This window comes from Gouania willdenowi, chromosome 1, assembly GCF_900634775.1.
Source record: "Gouania willdenowi chromosome 1, fGouWil2.1, whole genome shotgun sequence".
In the NCBI taxonomy this organism is placed as follows: Eukaryota; Metazoa; Chordata; class Actinopteri; order Blenniiformes; family Gobiesocidae; genus Gouania; species Gouania willdenowi.
In genome coordinates, this window is record NC_041044.1 from 36,843,398 (window position 1) to 36,864,406 (window position 21,009).

The 21,009-nt window shown below is 36.7% G+C and overlaps 1 protein-coding gene across 4 annotated transcripts in view; it reads right to left on the reverse strand.

The window, feature by feature from the left end:
- nt5c2b (5'-nucleotidase, cytosolic IIb) overlaps positions 1-21,009 on the reverse strand; it is a 42,143-nt gene that overhangs the window by 2,811 nt on the left and 18,323 nt on the right. For 2 of the 4 annotated variants that reach the window (XM_028459335.1, XM_028459353.1), the window contains 14 exons: positions 16,536-16,653; positions 16,333-16,428; positions 14,767-14,858; positions 14,559-14,616; positions 13,891-13,984; positions 8,292-8,345; positions 8,129-8,212; positions 7,968-8,009; positions 7,000-7,107; positions 5,713-5,779; positions 5,450-5,620; positions 4,640-4,691; positions 4,345-4,405; positions 2,845-3,021 (listed from right to left, as the gene is read on the reverse strand). In XM_028459335.1, the coding sequence (XP_028315136.1) occupies positions 2,845-3,021; positions 4,345-4,405; positions 4,640-4,691; positions 5,450-5,620; positions 5,713-5,779; positions 7,000-7,107; positions 7,968-8,009; positions 8,129-8,212; positions 8,292-8,345; positions 13,891-13,984; positions 14,559-14,616; positions 14,767-14,858; positions 16,333-16,428; positions 16,536-16,653 (1,274 nt within the window). Of the gene's footprint in view, positions 1-2,844; positions 3,022-4,344; positions 4,406-4,639; positions 4,692-5,449; positions 5,621-5,712; positions 5,780-6,999; positions 7,108-7,967; positions 8,010-8,128; positions 8,213-8,291; positions 8,346-13,890; positions 14,148-14,558; positions 14,617-14,766; positions 14,859-16,332; positions 16,429-16,535; positions 16,654-21,009 lie in introns of those variants that run through there. The other 2 variants (XM_028459345.1, XM_028459363.1) reach the window with 2 other exon arrangements.

The following is a 21,009-nucleotide window of genomic DNA, read 5'->3' on the forward strand; positions in this document are numbered from 1 at the left end:
AACCGTAAAGTCCTCAGGTGCCTGTGTAAAGTTGATAAACTAATTTTAATGCCATGAATATTATGAACTATCTCCCAGTGTCTTAAAATAAGATGAAAGTACATTTTTAACAACTTAAACAAGCCGACCCTGTTTGTTCTCAATAAAGAAATAAATGCATCTGTTGTTTCAAATACCCTATAGGCTCAGAAAAAAAATGTCTGTAAAACAAGGGGAAAAATTTGCACAAAAAACTGAAAGAATTTTGTCCAAAAAACAAAACAAAAAAAATTGTCAGAAAAACAGAAATACATTAGCATGAACAGCAAAAAAATTACTCAGAAAAAGAATTAGCCCGAAAAACAAACCAGAAAAATAAATTATTCAGAAAAACCTGACTTTTTTTTTTGCTATATACAAAAATGTCATTGTCTATTCTGAGAATATCTCAGCATTAATACAGGAAACAACACAGGTTTTTGAGTTTTATTGTTAGTTTTTCTTTTCGTTTGCATGTTTTCGTATTACTATTATTCATTTTTTTGATATTGTTACAGATTGGCACAAAGACCACAGCTCATTGTGCCAATCGGGGAGATGTGCTGCACCTGCAGAGTTGATCAAGGCTGTGAGTCGTTAGTAATCAGCTGGACTAGAGTTTATATAAGGAGGGTTTTGTTCTCACCTCAGATGATGAGGGGAAGGGGACTTCTGTGCCATATGCTGACCTTCTTTAAAGATGGACTTTAACTGTGACTGTGTGAATAATTGATCCAAGTACTTCTTTGACACTATGTGGTGAATATCTCCCAGTTTTGTTGCTTCCAATTAGGGCTGGGCGATATATCGAATATACTCGATATATCGCAGCTTGTAGTCTGTGCGGTGTTGAAAATGACCATACCGTTAAACTCGCGGACTTTTTTTTTTTTTTTTTTTTAAATATCTTAGTGGCATTATGCACAAAAGGTGCACTTAAATTTAGTGTTGTTTTGAAATGTCATCTTAATGACAACATGCACAAAAGGGCACTATTTGTTTTTAAAATATTGTAGTGGCATTATGTACAAAAAGTGCACTTTCATTTTGTGTTTTGAAATGCCATGTGAGTTGCATCCTGCACTAATGTCTTGTTTTGAAATGTCTCTGTGACAATTTTGCACAGAACGTGCACTTTCTGTTGACAATTTTATGTTTGAGCCACTCACTGTTTAATAAATACAGTTATGTCAACTTTGACTTAGTTGTGATATCCCCTTTTTTGCATGAAAGTTTAAAATTGGCATATATTAATGCAGTATGATCAAGAATGTTTTAATGTAGACATATAGAATCATCATACTGGTGTGATTTTGTGCATCAAAGTGTTAATTCAAGGGTAATGCAAAATATCGAGATATATATCGTGTATCGTGACATGGCCTAAAAATATCGCGGTATTTATAAAAGGCCATATCGCCCAGCCCTACTTCCAATCAATCATTTTGATCAATTCAGTGGGTGACAGTGGACAGCAATCCCCCCTGTCACCTTTTAGAGAGCAGAGGTCCCTGGTTTTTTATTTTGGTGTGCAGTTTTACCTTCACCCATGAACGACCCTTTTTGATTAATTTTTGTTGTGCCGAGTTCAATAAACAATAAACACACCATAGACACCAGCATCACTACTAATGTATGGAAAATTAAATACTGACTCTTAATAAATTGGTCACTCTTCTAATATTTTACATTATGCGCTTTTATCCTGATTAACTTTTTATACTCATGCACTTTTATACTGATTAACTTTTTATTGTGACACTTTAACCGTACCTTATGTTGTTTTTATGATAACTGCATCTGTTTGGCTTCAATCTTTGAAGTGTACTTGAATGTTGTTGGGAGGGGCATGTGGAATTTTGTTGTACTTTGTGCAATGACAATAAAAAGACTATTCTATTGTGAGGGGGTGGAACTTAACAATTGGGGGCTTGTCCGGGATTAGTAAATTCTGATATAACCTGGTTTCACAGGTGTTTTTCAGTTGGTCGTTAGTGAATAAAAAAAATATATACACACATATATATAATATTTTTGATTGTCTGCACAAATAATGGTTCATGGTGGTTGAGTTGTCATTTTGGAGTAATTCTGTATGTTTTGTGTGTGCTATCTAGTTCATTCCCATTTCTTTTTACGCTTTGTGACTTTGTTTGTTGACAAATTTATACCTGAGAGGTTTTGTTTTTTTTTCTTTTTTTTTTTTTTGTCTTTTCTCCAAATAACTCTGACAAAGTTACTTTTCTGGTGTTTCCACAAACTGAAAGATGTGGCAAAACAATGACGGATGTTTATTCTGGGGTAATATTTTGTAAATTACATCCTCATTCAGTTGTAGGTTTCTCATTCCCTCCAAATACAAAAAAAATCATTAAAATCCACAATATTTAAAGAGCTCAGTTTTCCAGTTCTTATGTCACATGACGGCACTCAGTTTTAATTTCAAAATGTTGAAAGAACGCTTAATTTTTCCAAAATCTGTCAAATTTTCCTCAAATTATTCCACATAATCTTCACAAAACATCAAATCAGAGAAATGTAAGTGAAGATCCTGCAGGGATTGTTATACTCACACATTAATGTTGAATTTGCTCATTTTCCCCAAAAATAATCTGTGGGCCACTTAAACTCAAACTGGTCTGTATTTTGTTTGACACCCCTGACGTAAAGAATGCTTTTTAGTGAATGACATCACTGACACCAACAGGTTGCTCCACCCCAGCATGAAGTGAAATACCAGTAACAAGTTCTATTGTCTTCTGATGACAATAAGAAGGTTCTCAGTTTCTATAGAACCATAAAGTGATGTGACAATGTGACACTGACCAGCACGTGAGCAGCTCTGAAGAGGTAGCTGAAAGGGTAATAGAGCAGGTTGATGAAGGACGCAGCGTACAGGTCGGCGTAACGCATCACTTGTGAGGCGAACAGAGTCTGTCTGGAGCCGCTGCGGAAAAGACTTCCCATCATGCCGTAGCACATGTCCATGTCGTGTGTGACTTTCTATGAAAAAGAAACCAGCACTGAAACTGTATGATCAACATGACTATTGTAATCTCTATAAGGACAGTGACCTCAGTCAGGGTTGGGGTCAAACACAATTGTAATTAATTACAATTATGGGGTAATTATAATTGTAATGAAAATTTACAAAACCTGTTGCTGTTGTAATCATAACTGAAATGTGATTGGGTTTAGATAATTGGTTTTGTAATTGTGATTCTATTGGCAATTCTATGGAATTTCCTGGAAATTCTAAAAAAACCATCAAAATTTTACCATTTAAAATTAAATAGAAATCTAGTGGTATTTTGACAGAAACATGGCTCAGACGCCCACACCAAAAATATTAATACCAATATTATCATTGATTACTAATCCTAACAAGGAAACCAAGAGATGAGAAACGGATAATATTTGTTAGTGTATTTTACAGCTAAGACATGGGTCAAAACTGAACTGTTATCATTAGAGATGCTAACAGAACGCGAACACAAGAGGAAGGTTACGTTTTATGGGATTTATTAAAGGCTCAGTAATTGTAATTAATTGTAAATAAACATCAGCAATTGATAACGTAATGGTAATTGACTTTCAGGGGAAAATAATATTTGTAATTTTTTTTATTTAATTGGAAAAAATGCTGGTCAAAGTAATCGTAATTGAGTTGTAATTGAACACGTAATTGAAGACGTAATTGTAATTGACCCCTAACCCTGGACCTCAGTCATTAGAGATGCTAACAGGAAGCTAACAGAAGTGGAAGGTTAACATTTTGGGGGTTATTTATTTCAACCTCAGTCAGTGTGATTAATTGCAATTGAACATTAGTAATTGAGAATGTAATTATAATTGGCTTTCAGGGGGGAAATATTATTTTTAATGATAATTGGAAAAAAATTCTGGTCACCATAATCTTAATTGAGTTATAATTGAACATTGATGATTGAAGACTTGATTATAATTTAAAAAAAAAATTGTAATTGAGAACGTAATTGTAATTGACTTTCAGGGGAAAAATAATACTTGTCATTTTAATTCTTAAAATTTAAATGGAAAAAATGCTGATCAAAGTAATTGTAATTGAGTTGTAATTGAACATGGATAACTGAAGATGAAATTGTAATTTAGAAATGTAATTGAACCCCAACTCTGGACCTCAGTGAAGTGTCGTAACCTGAACCATTATCATTGGAGATGCTAACAGGAAGCTAACACAAGTGGAAGGTTAACATTTTAAGGTTATTTATTTCAGGCACAGTAATTGTGATTAATTGTAATTTAGAACATAATTGTAATTGACTATATAAGCCTATATAATGGTACCTTGACTCGTCTCTGCAGGGTGCTGATGTCAGGCCTCTCATTACTGCTGCTGTCCAAGTGTCTGTGGGAGACAGACCATGAGTACAGACAGAACATAAATCCATAGCAGCAACAGCAGCAGCTCAAAGTTCATTAGAGCCACAGTCGCTAATAAACATCAATGAACCCGTTTATCAAGAAGCCTCCCGGCCCAACCGTTTAGACTTCAGACTATTGTCCCGCATGGGCTCGCTCACATGCATGGAAGAGGGAAGTAATCAGTGCAGGAGGCTGTAAAGCAGGTCAAAAGTCTTACTTATAGAGTTCTGCCAGGAAAATGTCCAGACCCTGCAGTTCCTCAAATAAAGCTGAAAAACAGGAGGGGGAGGGGTTAATGTCTGTATATACAGGACAACAAACACACAGTCAAGTTCTCTATAGTTCACTCCTTCAGGGTTGGGGTCAATCATAATTGTAATTGATAACTAATTACAATTATGGCATAATTAGGGGGCTCCCAGTGCAACATGCTGTGGAACGCTATTGCTTTTAAAGTTGATTTAGTGGTAATTTTGCACTTTTTTTGTTCATGTAATACATTTTATTATTACATGTAATCTTTTTCTTTTTATTGTCTGTACTTTCATTGTCAAGTGTCTGAGTTTTTGGAAAAGTGCTATATAAAATAAAGATATTATTATATATATAATATTTTTATATGCACATATATATATAATTATTTACTTCACAAAATATGATTATACTTCTTTATTTTTAATCTTTGTGGTATCCAGTGTGGGCAACAAAGTAAGAATTTCATTGTTCTCTGTACTTTTCACATGATGAACACGTTCAAATAAATATATATATATATATATATATATATATGTTTTTATAGGATTTATTGAGGATATTTTTCAGTGTTTTATTCATGCCTACTGCAGCTGACTATTGCTCTCTGAGTAATATCACATTCCACACTACAATAGAAGCAATAAAAGTATGATTCATGCTGATATTGGATGGGTCAAAGCAGTAATACGGGTATTGTATCAAATGTTAAAGTGTTATGAGGACAGCCCTACTACATTGTAATGTTGATGTGTTGTGTTTTGTCCACACTCACAGCTCTTGTCGGTCCACACGTGCAGCTCCTGGGCCAGCTCTGGTATTACCAGGAAAGTTCTCCAGCCTTGGCGTTTCTTGGACTTGAGAATGTCTCCAAAGATGTGATCCCCGATGTACACGATGTCCTTCCCTTTGGCTCCCAGCAGGTCACACACAATGTCTGAGGAACCTGGTTGGGTGATGGCGTGTCATAAATCCTACATTCTGACTTTGCTCAGTTCTAAGAACAAGGTCCAGTGAAATGTGTGATTTGACTCTCACCTCCAGAGTAAACGATGCCGTGCTGCAAAGGTCCGGTGTAGGTTCCTATCTTTAGTCGGCCTGTGGTCTATAATCAAACAACATAATACTAGTTTAAGTTTAAGAGAGGAACTGTGGGAAATTATCCGAGATAAAAAGGAAAGAGATGAAGAAAAATCAAATGTAAAAGATGAGCACACTACTTTATAGTAATGTCAAAAAAGACACACAAAATAAACCTATACTGAGTGAAAATAAGACATTTAAAAGATGTTTGGTGTCATAATTTATTTTTATTCATATTTTTCTATTGAAGAATGCAAGATCCACATTTTTCAGCATTCACATTACAACAATCAACATCGTGAAAGTAAAGTAAAACAATGTGAATTAAATTAAAGAGAAAATAAACATTGGTACCTCTGATCTTCAATATTATATATATTAGGGTGCATCAAACCCCACATTAAAAAAATGTAGTTTACAAAATACAGTATTTATGTCCCCAATCTAAATGTGTTCCAATACCATAAAAACATAACCAGGCAAAATATTAGCCAATTATATCATTGTTTATGGGGTCCGCCAAGCCAATGGAAAAAAAACACCAATATCAGAAAATATGCATTATTTTGTTATTTTCCTAAAGAACATAAGAAAACACAAATTACAAATTAATTTAGAAATTACTGCTAGATCATCAGTTCATTATGCTAATTGTGTAAATGTGCCAATAGTGCCTTATTAAGCTTCATTATCCAAAACATACATATATACAATATATAATTTATTCCAGCAAAAAAATAAGACAAATGCTTTAATGTAAAAATCACTCATAATGGGGCATATGAAAAACTGTCAACCTTGATGTGGACCCCCTAAATATAAATGGTTTACCAAATATTTTGCAAGGCTTCCTATAATTAGACTAGGAACAGATTTTATTTATTTTTTTAACATTTTTAAAATTTAAACATACTTTAATAATAACTTCCCTAGTGACAGTACCACCACCTAATAATACTTATGGGAGCTAGAAAAGAAAATAAAGAAACAATACAAAAAGAATTCAAAAATATATATAACTAAATAAATAATGATACATTTAGAACAAAAAAAAACTTGCAGGAATTCACAATTAGATTTTGTTCAGTCTGCTGGTGGTAATGTCTGTGATAAGAAACTGGTTTAGTGAAGCTCCAACATGCCTTCAGCGTTCTCATGATGCTATTAATACTTTCTTCTCTTTATCTGTGTGAGTATGTACATGCCTGTGTGTGTGTGTGTGGACATGAGAGTTTCGCTCACTGTGTCGACTTGTCTGAGCACTGTACCCTCTCCGAAGAACATGGGTTTCCTGGCGTCCACCAGGATCAGATCAAAGTAGGACTTCCAAGGCCGGTGGGACGTCCCCGGCTGGTGTGGAAAACAAACACACAGACAAATAGAATGTGGAACAGACTCCAGACTCAAGAAGTAGTCCCCCCCAATGACGTTTCACATTTAGATGAAATGTAGAAAGGATGGAGGTGGTTGAGAGCAGGGGTTGGGGTCGATTACATTTTTAAATTACAATTACGTCTTCAACTATCCATGTTCAATTACAACTCAATTATGATTGCGATGACTGATATTTTGTTTCCCCTGAAAGTCAATTACAATTACGTTCTTAATTAATAAAGTTCAATTACAAATAATCACAAATACTGAAATACTAAATAATCCCATAAAACGTAACTTTCCTCTTGTGTTAGCTTCTTCTTAGCATCTCTTATACGGCTAAGTTTGACCCATGTATTAAATCAGCTGTAAAAAACTAAAAAAATATCATCTATCATTCAATTTGTTTCTCATATCTTGGTTACCTTGTTAGGCTTCCTAATCAATGAAAATATTGGTATTAATATTTTTGGTGTGGGCATCTGAGCCTTTTTTTCCTCTCAGTATAACCATATTTACATTTTTAAAATAGTAAAATGACCCTAAAGAGAACTGACAGGTAAACTTGAAATTTATTTTATTAATTGTTACCTATATGTAAGCCATAGAAATGTAACATGGTTCCACAGTTTTGTGTTTATTTGAATTGTAATTGACAGTTTTTATAGAATTTCCATGCCAATTACAATTCTGAAGTCAATTTTCTGAACTCAATTGCAATTCAATTACGATTACCACAGCAAGAAATTATTTCAGTCATGATTACAATTATAATTACATCATAATTGTAATGAATTACACAATTACAATTGACCCCAACCCTGGATGAGAGTTACCTTTGGGCCATGTGGGAAGTCAAACAGGTAGGTCATGATTTTCTGTGTGAAAGGAACACAAACGCATACAGTTGGTCTTGTTTTCACTTTATCAGCATCGAAAAGTGACAATTTTTACCCAATATGATCACATCAGCATTATTTTGAGAAGCAAAACTTACCTCTGTGTATTTATAGTCACTGTTGGTCGCTAAGAACACCTTGGCCACTTCGTTCATTCGGCTGAGAAGAAGAGGAAGCTTTCCCTGGTGGGGAAACAGAAAACAGCTTAACGCTTAAGAAGCAGTCTTTAGACACTCTGCTGAATGAGCGTGAACCACCTACATCTTTCACGACGTACTTCTCCAGGTTTTCAACGGTCTTCTCCTTCAAAGTGCCCTGTAACGTCAGACAGAAAAAGAGCGTAGACAATGTTAGTGGTAAACATTGGTAAACCTGTCATTTTTCTGTGGTTCAGCATTTTTATGATCATGTAAGAGTTTACTAAGCTGTAAAGCAGAAATGGTTGGTTATTTACCCTAAATCTGCTGAAAAATAGCATTTTTAATCAGATGAAGACGTAGTGTAGGCCTCATAGACCGAAAGATCCAAAAAAAAGAAAGATGCAAAAGGATGAAATTGCCGCTCAAAAGTTTGTTTTCAGTTTCACTATAAGCACTTGGTTTGTTGACATTGTCTGAAAAGTTTTGCGCATTGCATTGTGGGATGTGGAGTCCTGTAGACGGATATATTCAAGTGTTTTTACTAGGGGTGGGACTAGATTAAAAAGTAAAGTAATGAAATAGAGTATTTGTAATTAATCTTGATTAATCTAAATTAATTGCATAACAATATTTGACACAAGACGCAGTGTTTTTGTGCTTTATTTTTCAGTAATTAATTAATCGCAAGCTAGATAGCATACGGATGTGCATGGGCCACATCTTGCAACATATTTGGGCCAGTTTTAGCTGAATTATGCCAAGTAAGTAATAAGTAATGTTTTATTTCTATAGCAGCTTTCACAGACAGAGGTCACAAAGTGCTTTACATATCCACTCATTCACATTCACACACCAATGGGACAGAGCTGCCATGCAAAGCGCTGGTCAACCACTGGGAGCAACTTAGGGTTCAGTGTCTTGCCCAAGGACACTTCAACACATTTATTGATCTATGAGGCCTACACTCTAGATTTATCTGATGAAAAATGTTTGTCTCCGCAGCTATAAATCAAAGTTATAAATAATTGTTTGATGCTGTCAGTTATTTTTACTGTATTGTAAATTTGTAAATAGAGAGCAGTTGTTTCCTTAGTATTTTTTACTTTTATCTTATTTCATGTTCTTACACTGAAACGGTGTGAGTCTGAATGTAAGTGCGTGAGAGTTGATTACTATGCATTTTAAAGGGGACATATTAGAAAAAACCCACTTTTGCAGTGTTCACTGCCACACAAAATATGAAATAAACCCATCCAGTCCTTTGTTTGTGGTATGTGTAAGTCTTACAACACAGAGAAAAGTGCTCCATTTCAAATTTTCTACACTTGTGACATCATAAGCTAAATTGGGAATCAGTATAGCCAGATCAAATTGACAGTTTCCAGCCCAATAGCATCTTACAACCCGCCCATTCCAATAAAAACCAGCCCAAACACAAACCACAAATCTGGCAACACTGTCGGGAATTGTTTCGCCTTTGAGATGATCTGACATATTTGTGACAGAATTCAACGCAGCGGTTGGACAAAACCGTGGACTATCACCTTGAATCGACTAATCCTGTAATCACTAGAGGAAATGACAAGAAAGCAATGTAGCAGCTTTGGTAAGCATTTGAAGCAGCTGCTGCTTATGCTGCTGTTACCTATGATGCTGCTGCTGCTGTTGCTTATGGTGCTGCTGGTGCACACACTTCAAAAACAGTGTTCTTTTTTACTCACAATCACAATAGCTGCTAAAATGCTAAAATAGTGTTTGAATAGCAAAAAAAAAAAATTGCTAGTGATCAACTGTTGTGTGCAGTCAATCACTTTTCAGAGGGCTAAAACTCCAGAAAACAAGCGAGTTTGGGAAAATAAACCTCAAATACTATGTTTGTCAGGGCCCTATGGAGTTAATGCAGCTTCTTTAATTCCTGTGGTGACAGGTAACACAGGTAAAATTGTGAAATTAAAGAAAAGCAAAAAGCTTTATAGAGATAAAAATTTGACTCCTATAACATGTCATCCAAAAAGTCCACCAGTGTCTCCAGTAAAGTCTTTAAAATTAGCTCTTCTTAATGTTAGATCTCTTGTTAACAAGTCACTACTAATTAATGATATTGTTTTGACACATCACTTGGACTTTTTATTTCTCAATGAAACATGGTTGAATGATGGTATCAGTAATACTATTCTCAATGAAAGTGCACCACAAGACTTTATTTATTTAAATAAGTGTCGTACTTGCAGGAAAGGTGGTGGAGTTGCTGCCATTTTTAAATCAATATTTCAGTGCAAAGAAATAACATTTGGTGATTTTATCTCCTTTGAATATATGTCATTCTTACTGAAGGGTGATTCAAGAGTTCTGTTTTTAGTCGTTTATAGACCCCCAAAATATTCTGGAGAATTCATGGATGAGTTTGCTGAACTGCTGTCAGTTGTATGCACAGAATACAACTTTTTAATAATAACAGGTGACTTAAATATTCATGTAGACAATAACATGGACAATACTGCCAAAGAACTGTATGCTTTAATGGATACTTTTGGTCTTACACAACATGTGACTGGTCCGACACACACTCAAGGTCACACTTTGGATCTGGTTATCTCTAAAGGTGTTGATATCTCTGCTGTTGATGTAAGAGACTTAGCTCTATCTGATCATTTCTGTGTCTTTTTTGACCTAGAGACTGTAACATCTGTTCCCCCTAGTTATGTGTGTTTAAAGAAAAGGTACATAAATGAGAACACAAGTGCACAGTTTATGGAAGCCATAGCAATGACACCAACATTGAGTGCTGAGACAGTTGATGATCTTCTGGATGAGTATAATAGAAACGTCTGTAATGTCATAGATGTGGTGGCTCCAACCAAAACTAAGAGAAAATCAAACACACAGAAAACACCTTGGAGGAGGACTGAGATAATGCAGAATTTGAAATCTGACTGTAGAAGAGCTGAGCGTAAATGGAGATCAACAAAACTCCAAATTCATCTAGAACTGTACAAAATAAGTCTGCGAAAATTCAATGATGGCTTGTTCAAAGCAAGGCAGCAATACTTTTCTGAAATTATTGCCAAAAATGTCAACAACTCTCGCACGTTGTTTTCTGTAATTAAAAAGCTCACAACCCCCCCAGATCAGATAGCCCCTGAATTACTGTCAGCTGGAAAATGCAATGAATTTGCTGTATATTTCAACGAAAAAATACAATCAATAAGGTCAAACATCAGAACAAACCAGCAAAATCACAAAAAGCTTGAACAGCTTCAACCACTGAGGGATGAGTCAACTACAATGTTAGAGTTTATTACAGTGAACCCAAAAACAATAGAGGAGACTGTTCAGCAGCTGAATCCATCAACGTGTTGCCTTGACACAATACCCTCAAACTTCTTTAAAACTGTTGTAAAGTCAATTGTCACTGATTTGTGTCAGATAATTAACTGCTCATTCCAATCAGGCACCGTACCAAAATCCCTGAAAGTAGCTGCTGTGAAACCGCTGTTAAAAAAGAGAACACTGGATGCCTCTATACTGGCTAACTATAGACCAATCAGCAACCTTCCATTCATGGCCAAGATCATTGAGAAGGTGGTCTTCAACCAACTGAGTCAATTCTTAACATTCAACAAAATATTTGATAAATTTCAGTCAGGTTTTCGTTCTCATCACAGCACTGAAACTGCTCTTATCAAAGTGATCAATGACATAAGGTTGAACACTGATTCAGGAAAAGTATCTGTTCTCATTCTGTTGGATCTAAGTGCTGCATTTGACACTGTAGATCATACAATTTTGTTGCACAGATTGCAAACATGGGTTGGACTGAATGGAAAAGTAATGCAATGGTTTAAGTCATACTTGGAGGAGCGAAGCTATTTTGTAAGCATTGGAAACTTTGAATCTGACAGATTACCAATGTCCTGTGGGGTTCCTCAGGGATCTGTTCTTGGACCCCTTCTGTTTAACCTTTACATGCTTCCTTTAGGACAAATTTTACAGAACTGTAAGGTTGATTATCAGAGCTATGCAGATGACACACAACTATATCTATCACTGAACCCAGATGACCATGGTCCCATTGAGGTGTTGTGTGACTGTTTAGAAAAAGTAAACTGCTGGATGAGTGAAAACTTCCTTCAACTAAACCATGACAAGACGGAGGTGATTGTCTTTGGTAACAAGGAAAAGAGGACTGCTGTCAGCAATTATCTTGAGTCTCGATCTTTAAAAGCTAAAGACCAAGTCAAAAACCTTGGTGTTCTGATTGACTCAGATCTTACATTCAGCAGTCAGATCAAATCTATCACAAAAACAGCCTTCTACCACCTAAAGAACATCTCCAGAGTGAAAGGTTTAATGGCTCAGAAAGACCAGGAGAAACTGGTCCATGCTTTTATCTCCAGCAGACTGGACTATTGTAATGGTCTTCTGACAGGAATCCCCCAAAAGAGCATCAAACAGCTACAGCTGGTTCAGAACGCTGCAGCTCGGGTCTTAACCAGAACAAAGAGGTCAGAGCACATTACTCCAGTTTTAAAGTCTTTACACTGGCTCCCAGTCAGCCTCAGAATAGACTTTAAAGTTCTGCTGCTGGTGTATAAATCTGTGAATGGGTTTGGTCCAGAATACATCAGTGACATGTTAGTCAGGTATGAACCCAGCAGGTCTCTCAGATCTATGGACACAGATCAGATAGTGGAGCCCAGAGTTCACAGTAAACATGGTGATGCTGCTTTTAGTTGTTATGCTGCAAAGAAGTGGAACAAACTGCCAGCGGAGCTGAAGTCAGTATCTAATGTGAACATTTTTAAATCAAAGTTAAAGGCACTTTTTTTCTCTACTGCATATGATTGAGAGAGAGATTTTTTGTCATGTTGATGTAATTGATTTTACTGATGATTTTAAATGTTCTTATTGATTTAAATGTTCTTATTGATTTAAATGTTCTTATTGATTTTAAACAATTGAATGTTTTATCATGTAAAGCACATTGAGTTGCCTTGAGTATGAAATGCGCTATATAAATAAATTTGCCTTGCCTTGCCTTGCCTTGTTGGGGTTCTTAGAACAAATGGAGATGGGTGAAAAATAGCATATGTCCCCTTTAATTTCAATAAAAAGAAGGCAAAAGGGGTCATAATCTACGTGAATGTAGATAAAAGATAACATTTAAAATTAACTTTAATTACTTTGATAACATTTTTTGTCATATTGTATAAAGCAGTATTTCTTAAATGGGGGTATGCGATGGCGCTACAGGGGGTTCTTGAAAGAGAGAGAGTAGAAAATTAACAAATGAAAGCATTAAAAATATGGGGTTTTATCATGTTTATTTCTAGTTCAAAATTATCATCATAATAATGATGATGGAAATAATCTTGATTAGAACATTAACTGAAAATATAAGGGACAGCCTTGGTCCCACACCAAGAGGGAGATGACAGGAAATTATAAAAACTATTGGAATAAATCTATTCAGGAAGCACTACATACTGTTTCATTCCACTTATTTACAAAATGAGATTCTTTAAAATGTGTTATCACTCAATCATTCCATCAATATGCTGAATAGCAGGTTTTTCACAGTGTTCTGCGCCAATTGTCGTTGTCAGAGAAAGGGGGTACTTGGATTGAGGAATAAGAGAAAAGGGTACTTGAGCCAAAAAAGTTTGAGAACCACTGATATAAAGTATGAGCTTTCGTCAGTAGAATCTTTTTTTATTTACCTTGAAGTGGACCCAATCGACGGCGTCTCGCACATCCTGGAACATGCTCTTGTAGGACATGAAGAGGTCTCCGTCCTTGAAGCCTGTCTCACAGCTGGGGGAGTGGAACAAAGACACACAAGCACACAGCCACCGGACAGGCCGCATTTTTACCGAGGATTTTCAGAAACATGACATTTGTTCTTTTGTTTGCTTTTAAATGGGAAAGCCTTCCCTTGTTGGAGGGGTCCCCAGCCAAACAGGAAAGCATTCTCCCCCTAAAAGACCAACAACCAGGTTTCAGAGGACAAAGGACATGCAGCCATTCTAGATTACATCCTCAAAAAGATTTTAAATTACAGGCCGCTAAATTTCCTCATCTTAGGAGATTTCCTTGTCATTGTAAGATAATATTTTCTCTGTTGATTAAAAATGATTTCAGTAAGTTCATTTCATTTCTTTCTTAAGAGGAATCAATGCATTGTATTAATTTAAAAAGGAGGAACATCATTAGTGTGATTGCAAATACAACAATTCTTTGACTAGTCTTCCATTGATTCACCAATTAAAAATGATCAGCAGAGATTAGAGGTGAGAAACTGGTACCCTCCCATGCTTGAGGTCCTGTTCTGGAACCAGTGTTGCCCCGAAACGTGTTGTGACAGAAAATGTATTAGAAAGTTCCTCACCTTGAATACCTGTCACAGTTAGAGAAGAAATCCACAAGGCAGGCAAATAGGTAGGTTTCTGGAGAGAACAAAAACAGTGAATTCATTCTCCTTGTTACAAGATCACAAAGCATCTAATGTGTTGCATTTCAATCCAGCACATCAGTGCTTTGTTGTGGTTTTACTTGAAAGGTTTTACCATGTTCTGTTTGATAAGCTCAGGCCTTACCCGGGAGGTTGAAGAGTGTGTTAAGGATATAAAAACGTTCTGTGTCGCCTCTCTGGATGAACTTGTTGGGGTATCTTTCACGGATCTCAGGGCTTCAAGAAGAGAAAAATGCAAAGATTGTGGTTCCTACCAATTTCTCTGTGGATGTAAATGTATTTCTAAATTAAAGAGTAACTAAACCCCGAGGTTTTGGAAGTAGGGTGTTTAAGTTGGAAATTAAAAAATCGTCTTGGTTCTGGGTGGGACTCCAGGAGCAGATTATTTTACAAAATCTATAAAGAAGAATTGGTATCATGCAAACTTCAAGTAAAGTAAGGTTGACATTACATGGACATTATCTGTCATTAGCATGAATAAGGTGTCATTAAGTTGTGACACCTTTGGAGTTAGGTTGGCATTTTTTGAGTTAGGTAGGTTAGGGGTTTGGGTAATGAAAGGTTAGGGTAATTAACGACACTTAAAGGTCCTATGTCAAGCTATTTTTCACCCATCTCCATTTGTTCTAAGAACCCCAAAAACATAGTATTTGAGGTTTATTTTCCCAAACTCATTCCAGAATTTTAGCCTCTGAAAAGTGACTTTCTGAGCAACTCTACACAAACAGGCTGATTTGCATCCTACTTATGCATATTCATGAGTGGACGTATCTAAAGACGGGACACTGACTTCCTACTCGCCGCAAGGTGACATAGGGCCAGAGGACGGCCCACCCTCCTCCCACCCACTCCGTAGCCGAGGTCATACTGCTTTATAAATACAAGACAGAGCGTGGGGGCGTGGTGGTCACCGGTACATACATAGACTATAGAAAATACATACATAGCACGCTGAAATGCTCACCTTCGTGGGCGTGTTTGTTTACATGTTAATCACGGCAGAGAGCTTCCTGGAGGTGTGGCTTCTCTAGCTCAGTGCTGTGTCAAATTTGTCATCAAAGTGGGAACGCGTCATCAAATTGGAGCGAGGTGTTTGGACTCGCCCGGCAGTAAGAAAGGATTGATGGAATCAATGAAAAAAACACTTTGGGCATGTGTATGAAGCCCAAATAGCACTTTGACGATGTTTAAAGCACCGAAATTTGATTTAATTTAACATGGGCCCTTTAATGACAACCTTCATGACACCTAATTCATGCTAACGACAGGTGTGTCATAATAATGACAGATAATGTCAGCCTTTATGTATAAAAGTGTTAACGAACAATTTCTGCTACGTTAACAAGCGACTCAATAGTCACTATATCTTTTTATTCGCAATTCTCTCAATCCAACCTATACTCAAAAGAATGGGGGAGGGGCAGGGCCAACAGTGGTGGTTCGTGGCGTAAGAAGCCATCAAACCATTCTCGGCCAATAGCTAAATCGATTGTAATAGCAGTGTTTCAACCCATAGAGGGCAGTCACTCTTAAAGTTTTACAACAAAATATGCCAAATGATAATACTTTGAAAAATCGAGTTGGATCAACACAACTTCACACCAAATAAATTTGTTTTCAGCAGAAAAAAATGGTTTGGGGGTTTAGTTACTTTTTAGAAAGAGTAGCAAAAAGCTAAATAAAACCTCACCCTCGTAGGAAGTTGAAACCATGGACGCAGACCAGAATATTACCATAAGCATCCACCTTCAGCAGGTTTCCATACATGGTGTCAAACACAAGACCCCTAAAAGTGAGAATGAAACGTTTTGCCCAAAATAAACCATCAGATGTTTCCTGTGCTGTGGTATACTGAGATGTGTAATGTTTTATGAAGTGAGGTGATGTTTGTACCTGGTTGGAAATGTGGGGTCGTACACAAAGCTGAGCAGCTCCTGGGGATAACCGATGGAAACCAGACGCTCCACTGTGAGCTCAAAGCCCAGAGATTCATACTCGGGTGACTTGTACACTGGAAAAAAGATGCAAATCAAAGTTTTCAGTACAGCTGTTTAATAAAACACTGACTCAGACGACTTTATGCAGATCCACAGGATCAAATACAATGGTCTCATGTCGAAGATACATTAAAAGCAAAGATAGCAATAAAACAAAAATGTATCAATATATACATATACTTTTATTTATTTGTATTCATTATTATTATTTTTGCACTGTATCTTTCATCTGCACATTTAATTAGTGTAGTTTTTTGTTTTTTAATATGCCGTTCTAATTATACCTCTGGGTTTAATAAAGTATTTTCTGATTCTGACATACATATATATACAGTAGATATATTGTACTGTGTATATACAGTGTATATAAACACACATCATTTAACAAAGAACACTTCTTACAAACATATTTATAGTGCTTTACATAACTACCTAAAACATATTGTGACATTTTCTTTTTGAAAATAGTGTGTCACTCATTTTATCGACATTATTTTACAATTCAACCCCTAGAACAGACACATCTTTGTTTTAGTTCCAATCTTGCCTTTTGTGCAATAAATATCTTTAAATTTCATAAGTTTTGTTTTAACAAACAATGGATGTGTGTGGTCATAATATCCTGCTTTGTTTATTAATGGTCTTAAAAGTGGTGGAGTTCTACACAGTACGTCATATATGGAGGTATCAACGTACAATAAACTAGGAATTGTAATGACGTCAAGTTGGATTGAATTAATTTAGAAATTTCCTGTGTTTGCTGTCAAAGTGAATCACTGGGAAACATTTTACGAAACCACTGTTGTATGTGCACACAAAACCTGGTCTGTGGTTCATTACACAACAAAAGTTACACAATCACACCATGTGACTTCACTAAAGGCTTCTTTTTTGCCTCTGTTTTTGATAACAACATATACAAACCTCTCCTTTTTCTTTTTCACACACACGTCAAACAAACCCACCGCCCTCATCTCTCCTCACGACTAGCATTCGCCTGCTGGCTGTTAGCTCACAAAGCCCTCATGGAAAAAAGATCAGGCGTGAAAGTAAAAAATGGCTGGACTCTCGAAGGGGCAGCTCTGATGAGTACAGCTAAGACCAGTGGGCTGGTGGTTTCTTTCCCTACGCTACATAGTTACCCTGGGTCAGGCCGAAAGAGCGATGGGTGGATTGGAAGGACTGGATTGATGCTCAGCTAAGAACAGGCTAGCGGAGGATTTAAATGTGACCTGACACTGGGAGAAAAATGTCAGATGTTTTAAATACTAAGAGAGAGAGAAGTTGATAATAAAGCACACACACAGGGTAAAATGCCTGTGTGGAAAATCTGTGCCACTCTTCTTGATTTCAAGCATGTATACCAGTGGTTATCAAACTTTTTTGGCTTAATACCCCATTTCTCTTATTTCTGAATTCAGGAACCCCATTTGTCCAACTACAACATTTTGCTTAGAAAACAATTTATCATTTAAAAAAACTATAGAGAATAATGATGGAATGAACGAGTGATAACACAAATTTTTTTAAGAGTCGTAACATTTATAACATGGGAGCACAGGAGCAGGAGAACTGTGGTTGGCCACAAGGGCGGCGCCCCTTATTTAGATGATAATGCGACGATAACAATGGGTAAGAAGAAGAGGTAAAAAAGGCAAAAACCAAACTAGGCCCATTGTAGAGAGGGGCAGAGTTTGGGATCATGAAAAAACTTTTTAGCAACATTGCAGCAAGAACCAACAAACACAACAACATTCAATTTCAATACAACAGCACGTTAGCACAGGAAATTGGTCTTTAGGATAGGTATTTCACAGGTCAGCCAAAGTGTGACGCTGCCCTTACGGCACGCCTCTTACTGCTAACTGCTAGGAGGGAGGGAGGAAGGGTTGGAGCCAGAGAAGACGGTGACAAAGTCAGGATACGTAGTGATGTAAGAGGAGTGAAAGTGGTCGTCTAGATAAGCCTGTTTACTCAGAATCTGCTGCTGACTCTCACACAGTTTGTCTCAAATGCCAATGACGTGGGACGGCGTTGCCGTAGAGATGACCTCGAGAGTTCGTTGGCAGAGCTGGGTCCAGGTGTACATTTACTACATTTTAGTTTAAGTAGATTTATATTTCACAAAGTGAAAGTATAGAAATACAAGATTGTGTTATTTTAATAAAAAAAGAAAAATGTAAAAATATATTTGAATTTTTCCCAAATTTCAGCGACCCCCTTTAAACTCCAGGCGACCCCGTGTGGGTTCTCGATCCCAAGGTTTAAAAACACTGATTTAGTGGCACCTGAATAGACGTATTTCTATAGTTTTTATCACTTTATTTGTTAATTTTCTACTCTCTACTCAAGTACCCTGTGTAGTGCCATCACGTACCTCTAGGGGTACACGTACCCCCATTTGAGAAACCCTGATGTACACCATTAATTTTTGTAAAAGACTTACATGATTTATATTTACTCAAGAATAAGAACTATTATATAATTAAATTACGTATTGTGGGCTGAATCTTAATATGCAATGGAGTTTTATTTTTGCTCAATTATTAGTTTACTTTAATTTTTGTATTTCTATGTTGTGTGTATTTCAGTTAATGTTATGTATTGGGTATGCTTCGGTTATTGTGTTTTATTTTGGTTATATTGTAATTCTGTGTGAATATTATTTGTATATCTTATCTAATCTGTTTGTTGTACTTCATAACTGTCATGCATATATAGTCTGTGATGTGGACCCCAAGAAGAATAGCTACTGCTTTTGCAGTATAGCTAATGGGGAACTAATTAAAACAAACATAAAAGAAAAACTACACATATACGGGAATGGGGATACAGAGGACATGAAAATCATGGATTGAGTCCAGCTTTGTTCGTTTGTCGACCCTCCTGTGTAAGCATGGATCTGTTTCTGCATGGCAGTCACGTAACCTCCTACATTTCAACCCCTGTTGTGATCCCACACCAAACTGAGGGTTTGGGCCCTGTGCCCACAGCTGTAGTGCTCACCAGCTAAATTGCTTCAACTCTAAACCCCTACACCCCCCGCCCCCCTCCTTCTTTGCACACTTGTCATGTTCCTCTGCGAGCTCTGCGGGCCTACAAAGAAACCTATTTTAGGAGTTGTTTTCCCTCTGTCACCTTTGCTATCATCACCCTCTCTTTCTTCGGAATACTGAGGGGCTCTCTTGGCATGTTGTCCTTGTCACATTAGTTTTCCACTTCCCCTAACATGACATAACTTTGATCATATAAATCAATCACAAAGCACAGTTTCTTAAAAAAGTGAGTCAGACTTGTTTTCAAGAAGGATTAGGGAGTTGTTTTAGTACATAGCAGTCAGGAAGACTTACTTAACATAAGTATTAAACCTCTTCAACTAAACAGGGTGGAATATATGCTAATAACGTTTATTAATGACCTGTTCAAGGTAGTAGAAAATAATAAAATGACGCATAATGATTATGTAAATGATGATTCCGTATTAACAAATACCTAGAACTATAAATTGAACATAGGTTTTGGTGTTTTTCAGGAGTCCAACTGTTGGAAAACTTCCCCATCCCCCCTCCTCCTAACAAATCCTGAAAAAAAAACCCACATTCGAACACATGACACCCACCCCCTGCAGCATATCCTTTTCCAAGAAAATCTAGAAAACACAAAGTACTTTAAGATCTTTGAAGCTGGGAAAGTCGCTCAAAACAGTTAAGAAACATGATTTATCAAAGCCTCATTTAAAAGATGAGGTCACTGTAGGGTTTGAGTATTTTTTATTTTTTTTTTTATTTTTTTTTTTTTATTTTTTTTTCTCTTGTCTGCACATTCTGTCGAAGGTTAACACTACAAGAAGTGCAATCTTTTAACAGCAATGCATATTTTGTTATTGCAATTAAATAAATTTATTTATTTCATTGCATAATTGTGACCATCACCAGCCCTCCCTAGGGAAGGGTAAGAAATACTTTATTAAAGGGAGGATGTAAAAAAAGAGAGGGCAGTGTTACACCAAGGTGAGGGGTTGGAGAGGGGTGGGGAAGTTAACAGGGAAGAGGAATACAAGATAGGAAATGGAATGGGTGGGGAGTAGTCGATAGATTTCAAGTGATGCGATGTGAAATTGTGGTTGTGTATATTGTGCTTATTGTTGAGTTATCAAGCCAGTTTGGTGACCAGTGTGCGGCTTAGGAATAATGGTGGTGGCTGTGAGCAGAGGAAGAAGTGAGTGGAAATTCCATAGAACAGGTATTTGGGAACAACGTGTCTGTGGTTGAGCCCAGTATGAGTGTTATCCCACAGCCCAAGGCCAGTGCATCCATGACAAATGTATTTCCAAGAACCGCCACTGCAAAACCCACGAGCCGCCCCCGGGC